The 9,645-nt window shown below is 42.8% G+C and overlaps 1 protein-coding gene across 1 annotated transcript in view; it reads left to right on the top strand.

Annotated features, from left to right (window-relative positions):
* The window catches only part of ZNF239 (zinc finger protein 239), a 30,070-nt gene extending 20,729 nt beyond the window's left edge, over positions 1-9,341 (top strand). The window contains 3 exon segments of the mRNA XM_019666597.1: positions 837-879; positions 881-2,311; positions 8,142-9,341. Of these exon segments, the coding sequence (XP_019522142.1) occupies positions 837-879; positions 881-2,311; positions 8,142-8,985 (2,318 nt within the window). The 3' untranslated portion in view covers positions 8,986-9,341.
* Positions 9,342-9,645: the final 304 nt, after the last annotated feature.

Here is a 9,645-nt window from a genome sequence, read left to right as displayed (position 1 = left end):
CGGCGACTCACAGCAGCCCAGCTCCAGGTTGAGCTGTTGTTCAGCATCTTAGCTGTAGAGGGCAGTGTCACTGGCCCTCATATGTGGGATCCAAACCTGGGCGCTCTGGCGTCCCAAGCCAGCTCTTAACCAACGCGCCACTCAGCCGACCCCTTTAATATCTTTAAATCCCTGAGTGTTTACCAAGCCCTTTGTTCTGGCTCCTGCCTTCCTGTCCAGGACATACTTTTCACCACTGTTACCTGCTTTATATCCTTCACAAGATGCTGTTTATACTTTTCCTGAACATGTCATATTTTGTCTCCACATTTCACTTTTTTGTTTCCTTACATTTGCCCTCAGGTTTGGGTCGAATGCCCCTACTCTGTTTTCCCATATCTGGTTGTGCCTGCATCTACTGTAGCAGTAAGGTGATGTTATCATTGTTGATATATTTGTCTTTCTTCCAAGTAGGCTCTAGCTTGTTAAGCAGAAGGATTTGTTTTCTTCCTTGTATCCCCAGCATCTATTAGAGTGTATTACCAATTAAATGCAAATTTAATTAAAATGAAGTAAAGTTAAATTAGTGTAATTTGTGGCGAGGATGTGGGATTCATAGCCTTCTGCAGAGTTAGGGGAGGAATACTTTTATTGGCTATGCTTAAAAGCAGAGACAAGATTTCTGCTGTGTGTACCCAAGCCTTCTCTCTTTCTGACATTAACCTAAAGGATATGACTATACAGACAAGACTGAACTTTTTCCTAGTTACTGAGTCTTCAGGACTTAGGCACTCCAGTTCTGAAATCTTGGAATCTACCCTTAGTTTGTTCTTATCACTGAATTCTTTGTTCCCTAGGAGACTTGAATGACAATTCTGTGGAGAAGCTTCAGGAGAAAAGACAGGGATTTGTTACGTGAAGAGCTTTCCTGCTTGCTAACTTGGGAAGAGTTGGCCAGTACAATAACTGGGAGTCAGGATTATATTGTGAAACTTCAAGGGGAAATGTACAGGAACCCTGAACTAGATCTTTCTCCTTGTCAAAAGTGGGAAGAAGCATCTTCTCACATTTCCAGAAACAAGAGCAGTGGGGTGACCCTTCAAAGTGATGATTTCAAAAACATGGAAAGTGAAGATTATTTGTCATTGAAAGTTCGGAGCCATATGACCACACAGGACTCCCCAGTGACATTCTGTAAGAATGAGCCCCAGGATCCTCAGGAAAGCAAAAGTCTGCTTGTAACTGAAAAAACCACTGAAAGAAAATTGATAGGGGGGAAAAGTCCTCCCATAGACCATTGTTCAGAGAACCATCATATTAAACTTATGTCTGATGTAACAGAACTGGTCTCACCGTTGTTCAGTGGTGGAGCAATTTGCCAGAATGGTCAATCAAAAGAATCCTTAGATCCCTTTGACTGTAACCGCAAAGACATTTATGGTTGGGAATCTCGGGTGGTCACCCATCAGAGAGCTCATAGGGAGGAGCGTGTCTGTAACCATTATGACTGTGGGAAAACACCTAACCCCAGCTCAGATAGTCATCCACGTGAGAAAATCCACACTGCAGAGAAACACCAATGCAGTCAGTGTGGTAAGGACTTCAGTGAGAGCTCAGAACTACTACTTCATCAGAGAGACCACACAGAAGAAAAGCCCTACAAATGTGAACAGTGTGGGAAGGGCTTCACAAGGAGTTCAAGTCTCCTCATCCATCGAGCAATCCACACAGATGAGAAACCTTATAAGTGTGACAAGTGTGGGAAGGGCTTCACGAGGAGTTCAAGTCTGCTCATTCATCACGCAGTCCATACGGGCGAGAAACCTTATAAATGTGACAAGTGTGGGAAGGGCTTTAGTCAGAGCTCCAAACTGCATATCCACCAGCGAGTGCACACTGGCGAGAAGCCCTACGAGTGTGGGGAGTGTGGAATGAGCTTCAGTCAGCGCTCTAACCTGCACATCCACCAGCGAGTCCACACAGGAGAGAGACCTTACAAGTGTGGAGAGTGCGGAAAGGGCTTCAGTCAGAGTTCAAACCTTCACATTCACCGATGCATACACACGGGGGAGAAACCTTACCAGTGCTATGAGTGTGGGAAGGGCTTCAGCCAGAGCTCAGATCTCCGCATCCATCTCAGAGTTCATACTGGAGAGAAGCCCTATCACTGTGGCAAGTGTGGGAAGGGCTTCAGCCAGAGCTCCAAACTCCTCATCCACCAGAGAGTGCACACTGGAGAGAAGCCTTATGAGTGCAGCAAGTGTGGGAAAGGCTTCAGCCAGAGCTCCAACCTCCACATTCATCAACGAGTGCACAGGAAAGATCCCCATTAGCGAGGTCTTCAGTCACATGCTTGTCCCCTAAAGACTTAAGTATTTTTAACATCACTCTTGATATTCAGTGCAGGGGAGAAAGAAGAGTTATTCAGATAGGCTCCCTCGCTGAAAACCATGCATTCACTTAAAGTATTTGAAGTAACAAGAACTTTGTTAGACTATACAATGAATTGATTGTTCTAGTTCCTTAGTTGGGTAGAGTGAAAACATCTGTACTTTGTAGTTCAGCCAGTGTTACAATTACATAGCCCACACAGCATTTGTAACTGCAAGAACTTTATATTTATCCAAGCAGAACATGTTTCCCTTTGTTCACAATCTCTAAGAAATCTGAATTCTGATTTCTCTTCAAATTAAGTGCCTTGTGTTTTTCATATTTCCTTCTAGCCATGAGTAGCCCTGTCTAAACTATAATTGTTGATTTTAGGCTGAGGGGTGGTTGGAGATATAGTGGACATGGAAAGTTGTTTTTATTGCAAAAATGTACAACAGTCTGCAGCCACACAACGAGAAGGTGGAGAAGAGCTACTCATGTAGTACACCTCATACACCATTTTATAGGATGTTGAATGCCCTTCTCCTCCCAAAGCAACTGCTCAGAAACATAAGTACTATAGTTCTTTTTCCTAGATGCAGCTAGTCTGTTGGGATTCTTCCAGATATCACCATCTCATATGACTCCCCCAAACTAAAGCCAAGTAGGTTACCTACATGGTGTTAAAACATGTCAAATGAAGTTGAAACATTTAAATGAATTCAGTTCCTCTCTAAACACTTCCCTCTCATTTCCTTAATTTCCTTCACCACCCATGTTCTAAACGAGGGGTCAGCAAACTGCGGCTCACAAGCCACGTGCAGCTCACGAGCCACATATGGCTCTCTGGGTACGTTCTGTCTCAAAAGGAAGAGCCAATCCTGTCCCTCACAACAATTTAAAAATTATTCGAGAGCCACAAATATATTTTTATATAATCACCATTATGTGAATAATATCCTTTAAAATTTTTATAGGGCCAGCCGCGTGGCACATTGGTTAGGAATTAGTTGGCTTGGGACACCAGCTCTGAGCAGCAGGGCCCAGGTTCAGATCCCACATATGAGGGCCAGTAACGCTGCACCCTGTAGAGCTAAGATGGTGAACAACAGCTCGACCTGGAGCTGGGCTGCCATGAGTCGCCAGCAACAGCGTAGGCTGCAGTGGGGCTGGCCGGCAGTGGGCGTGAGCTGCCGTGAATGGCCATCCAGTGGCGAGCGAGTGACTGCCTCACCCAGGAAGAGTGCAATGATAATACCCATGTGGGCCAGTGAAGCGACGTCCTCCACAACTAGACTGAAGAACAAAAGGACAGCAACTTGTCTGTTCCCCTTCCCCGATTCCCCAATGCTGTTTCCCTCCCCCAATTCCCCAATAAAATCTTTAAAAAGAAAAAAAATGTATAAATGAATCTATGATAGTTTTATTTTCATTCAGTTTTAGTTCAGAGCCTGTGGCTCACGAGCCACAGTTTGCTGACCCCTGGCAGCTCTTCTGTTTCAAAAGTTTGCCAACCCCCATTCTAAACTAAACAAAACAAAGGAGTCAGGAGAGAACGTTTCTGATATTTGTCACTTCAGGCTTATCTCTGTTTTAATATTTGTAGTACCCCAAAAAGTCATTTGTTTTTGCAGCATCCTCAGCCCTTTATATTTCATTATAGACATCTAACTCTAAAAGTACTTTATATAAAAATAGCTACATACAAATATTTAAAACATATTTGGAGAGTATGTTTAGGGAGATAAGGCCTAAAATGTGCATTGCATCATATATAATTCTCTTGGGGTATGGGTGGGATTGGGTGTGGAGCTAGGACACCTGAAAAAAGGCAGTCATCCTCCAGGAGTAACTACAAGAAGCTTGTGCAACAGTTGAGAATAGAAAAGTGATTGAAAATACATGATTAAATCAGAAGTTACAATACAATGAGCTCTTAATTGTAGCCCTGAGTTTCTAAATGATGGTTACTGATAACTCAAGCAGTGCTCAGGAGGCTGCCCAGTGTTCCATATTTGTTTTTCTCCAATGATTAGTATCCATATGAAAAATACCAGATAGGGAAAATATGGATGCTTTATTTATTAGCTTGAGATGGTAGGGTTGTAACTGACATATCCAGATCAAAGGTAACCTGATGCAGTTAACTGGACATAAATAACAGGGAAGGTATACATTAAGGGAAACAAAGGTAATTTCTAACAAGGAATGAAGGAGGTGATAGATTAAGACATTTGCCCTCCTTCAAGAGATAGTTCAGAATATTTGACTCCAAAATGGAGCTGTCTATATGGAAAGATTAGGGTAGTGACTGAGCCATTATACCCAGAAAGTCTCAAATGGGTATAAAATAGCCTGTTTTTCCTGATTTCCTTTTATACATGTTATCACTGTTTTTAACAATGTTTAGTGTTTACTCTTCTCCTTTAAGCATTACCTTCCTTAATACCATTGAAATATGATCAGAGTCCTTGGGGAGCATTTCACTGATTATGGGAAGTTTGGAGAAACCAATAAATTAGAAAAAGAAGGGCTGCTGCATGAAGATGCAGGAGGAACAGGATATGTCACATTTTATCAGATCTTTACATACCATGTTGTGAAAAAGAACGCTTCTGTTTGATTTTTCAGATATACCCCAATTTCAGAGATGTGAAAATGAGAAAAAAAATGTATTCAGGTTGCTGAAAACAATCCTTTTCAAAATTCAAGTGTTGTCCTAGGCTTGATGTTGTACCAGTATTTGTTGAGTTGAACCTTTGGGTAGTTTCAGTAATCATTATACTCAATTGATAATTCTATCACTAACTTGGCAAAGGATCTAATTTACAGATTATTTGTTGAATACCTGAGACAAGCTTTTACAATTCTTAGAATTCTTACCTATTCAAGAGTGGTATTTGTTTTCTATATCAATTGTTTAATATCTTTAGGTCAAAATACTCGTACAGTTCCAAAGTAGAGCCTTTTTAATTTGTCCTTCCCCACCTCCTACTCTGACATCCAGAGTTAGGGGACAGAAACATATTAGTTCATTTTGCAGCTCCCATAACCTTCCTCATTTTAATTTCATTGGTGCAAAAGGGTCATAACTGAGCATGGAGTGCAAGGCTAACCCTAGATAATGAAAGCAAAGGACAGTCCAAAGAATCATGCCCAAAGTGTCGCCAGAATAAAACTGGCATTAGGTTGGTACCTGAGAGCAGGTAATACCAACAAGTAGGTACAAGAGGTAGAGCTGGGAAAAGCTAATATGTAAGGAGTATGTGGCAACTGATCAGCCGGGTCTACAAAAATGTCAGGGTTTGGTCAACTAAGCAAAATGGCTGGCAGAGAAAGGTCTAGGAAATGTGCTTTTGTTAAACATGTCTGATCTCCCTGTACAGCAATTAAAATGGTGGGAAATAAAATTTTAACTTATAAAACAGCAATAAAGAGAACAGGAGAATGTTCTCAATAAAAATTTGAAAGATGGAAGGATAGCTATTGTATTAGAGCAGCAGCAGGCACAATTTATACTGCTTATATATGAAGATAAGGATAAGAAGCAATCAGTTTCTTATCAGTCACAGAAATGCCCAATGAGGATGAGAGTAAGACATGGAGGGAAAACAGTGAAATGATCAGCTGTATATGGAACATTGCCCTCATCCCATACACACATACCCTCTTCCCCAACCCCTGTGCACTGTCAGCCAGGTATTTACCCTCCAGCAAGAGATGGGAAGTTTTCTCTGCAGAAACTGGCCTCAAGGGAGACCTCTGTATCGTGGCATTTAGGAATCCAACAGTAAAGCAAATATCTCCTAGCTCCAGTACACTTACAGGTTCAAAATTCATGAAATAAAAACAGATAAAATTGAAATAGATATAGGCAAATTTTCAATTAGATATTTCAACACTTAAGTAATCCATAGCACAAGTGGGTCAAAGATCAGTAAGAATATATAAGATTTTCTTTTTTTAGGGTCAGCCGAGTGGCTTGTTGGTTAGGAGTTAGTTGGCTTGGGACACCAGCTCTGAGCAGCAGGGCCCCAGTTCGGATCCCACATGAGGGCCAATGATGCTGAGCCCTCTACAGCTAACATGGTGAACAACAGCTCGACCTGGAGCTGGGCTGCCATGAGTCGCCGGCGATGGCGTAGGTTGCAGTGGGGCTGGCCTGCAGCAGGCGTGAGCTTTCGTGAGCTTCTGTGAGCCGCCGTGAGCCACCCTCCAATGGCGGGCAAGCGACTGCCTCACCCAGGAAGAGCACAATGATAATACCAACATGGGCCAGTGAAGCAATGTCCTCCACAACTAGACTGAAGAACAAAAGGACAGNCGGCGACTCACAGCAGCCCAGCTCCAGGTTGAGCTGTTGTTCAGCATCTTAGCTGTAGAGGGCAGTGTCACTGGCCCTCATATGTGGGATCCAAACCTGGGCGCTCTGGCGTCCCAAGCCAGCTCTTAACCAACGCGCCACTCAGCCGACCCCTTTAATATCTTTAAATCCCTGAGTGTTTACCAAGCCCTTTGTTCTGGCTCCTGCCTTCCTGTCCAGGACATACTTTTCACCACTGTTACCTGCTTTATATCCTTCACAAGATGCTGTTTATACTTTTCCTGAACATGTCATATTTTGTCTCCACATTTCACTTTTTTGTTTCCTTACATTTGCCCTCAGGTTTGGGTCGAATGCCCCTACTCTGTTTTCCCATATCTGGTTGTGCCTGCATCTACTGTAGCAGTAAGGTGATGTTATCATTGTTGATATATTTGTCTTTCTTCCAAGTAGGCTCTAGCTTGTTAAGCAGAAGGATTTGTTTTCTTCCTTGTATCCCCAGCATCTATTAGAGTGTATTACCAATTAAATGCAAATTTAATTAAAATGAAGTAAAGTTAAATTAGTGTAATTTGTGGCGAGGATGTGGGATTCATAGCCTTCTGCAGAGTTAGGGGAGGAATACTTTTATTGGCTATGCTTAAAAGCAGAGACAAGATTTCTGCTGTGTGTACCCAAGCCTTCTCTCTTTCTGACATTAACCTAAAGGATATGACTATACAGACAAGACTGAACTTTTTCCTAGTTACTGAGTCTTCAGGACTTAGGCACTCCAGTTCTGAAATCTTGGAATCTACCCTTAGTTTGTTCTTATCACTGAATTCTTTGTTCCCTAGGAGACTTGAATGACAATTCTGTGGAGAAGCTTCAGGAGAAAAGACAGGGATTTGTTACGTGAAGAGCTTTCCTGCTTGCTAACTTGGGAAGAGTTGGCCAGTACAATAACTGGGAGTCAGGATTATATTGTGAAACTTCAAGGGGAAATGTACAGGAACCCTGAACTAGATCTTTCTCCTTGTCAAAAGTGGGAAGAAGCATCTTCTCACATTTCCAGAAACAAGAGCAGTGGGGTGACCCTTCAAAGTGATGATTTCAAAAACATGGAAAGTGAAGATTATTTGTCATTGAAAGTTCGGAGCCATATGACCACACAGGACTCCCCAGTGACATTCTGTAAGAATGAGCCCCAGGATCCTCAGGAAAGCAAAAGTCTGCTTGTAACTGAAAAAACCACTGAAAGAAAATTGATAGGGGGGAAAAGTCCTCCCATAGACCATTGTTCAGAGAACCATCATATTAAACTTATGTCTGATGTAACAGAACTGGTCTCACCGTTGTTCAGTGGTGGAGCAATTTGCCAGAATGGTCAATCAAAAGAATCCTTAGATCCCTTTGACTGTAACCGCAAAGACATTTATGGTTGGGAATCTCGGGTGGTCACCCATCAGAGAGCTCATAGGGAGGAGCGTGTCTGTAACCATTATGACTGTGGGAAAACACCTAACCCCAGCTCAGATAGTCATCCACGTGAGAAAATCCACACTGCAGAGAAACACCAATGCAGTCAGTGTGGTAAGGACTTCAGTGAGAGCTCAGAACTACTACTTCATCAGAGAGACCACACAGAAGAAAAGCCCTACAAATGTGAACAGTGTGGGAAGGGCTTCACAAGGAGTTCAAGTCTCCTCATCCATCGAGCAATCCACACAGATGAGAAACCTTATAAGTGTGACAAGTGTGGGAAGGGCTTCACGAGGAGTTCAAGTCTGCTCATTCATCACGCAGTCCATACGGGCGAGAAACCTTATAAATGTGACAAGTGTGGGAAGGGCTTTAGTCAGAGCTCCAAACTGCATATCCACCAGCGAGTGCACACTGGCGAGAAGCCCTACGAGTGTGGGGAGTGTGGAATGAGCTTCAGTCAGCGCTCTAACCTGCACATCCACCAGCGAGTCCACACAGGAGAGAGACCTTACAAGTGTGGAGAGTGCGGAAAGGGCTTCAGTCAGAGTTCAAACCTTCACATTCACCGATGCATACACACGGGGGAGAAACCTTACCAGTGCTATGAGTGTGGGAAGGGCTTCAGCCAGAGCTCAGATCTCCGCATCCATCTCAGAGTTCATACTGGAGAGAAGCCCTATCACTGTGGCAAGTGTGGGAAGGGCTTCAGCCAGAGCTCCAAACTCCTCATCCACCAGAGAGTGCACACTGGAGAGAAGCCTTATGAGTGCAGCAAGTGTGGGAAAGGCTTCAGCCAGAGCTCCAACCTCCACATTCATCAACGAGTGCACAGGAAAGATCCCCATTAGCGAGGTCTTCAGTCACATGCTTGTCCCCTAAAGACTTAAGTATTTTTAACATCACTCTTGATATTCAGTGCAGGGGAGAAAGAAGAGTTATTCAGATAGGCTCCCTCGCTGAAAACCATGCATTCACTTAAAGTATTTGAAGTAACAAGAACTTTGTTAGACTATACAATGAATTGATTGTTCTAGTTCCTTAGTTGGGTAGAGTGAAAACATCTGTACTTTGTAGTTCAGCCAGTGTTACAATTACATAGCCCACACAGCATTTGTAACTGCAAGAACTTTATATTTATCCAAGCAGAACATGTTTCCCTTTGTTCACAATCTCTAAGAAATCTGAATTCTGATTTCTCTTCAAATTAAGTGCCTTGTGTTTTTCATATTTCCTTCTAGCCATGAGTAGCCCTGTCTAAACTATAATTGTTGATTTTAGGCTGAGGGGTGGTTGGAGATATAGTGGACATGGAAAGTTGTTTTTATTGCAAAAATGTACAACAGTCTGCAGCCACACAACGAGAAGGTGGAGAAGAGCTACTCATGTAGTACACCTCATACACCATTTTATAGGATGTTGAATGCCCTTCTCCTCCCAAAGCAACTGCTCAGAAACATAAGTACTATAGTTCTTTTTCCTAGATGCAGCTAGTCTGTTGGGATTCTTCC

This window comes from Hipposideros armiger, unplaced genomic scaffold (assembly GCF_001890085.2).
Source record: "Hipposideros armiger isolate ML-2016 unplaced genomic scaffold, ASM189008v1 scaffold_476, whole genome shotgun sequence".
Lineage (NCBI taxonomy): Eukaryota > Metazoa > Chordata > Mammalia > Chiroptera > Hipposideridae > Hipposideros > Hipposideros armiger.
The sequence above is the reverse complement of the archived record's forward strand: the minus strand, read 5'-3'. Positions and strand labels throughout refer to the sequence as shown.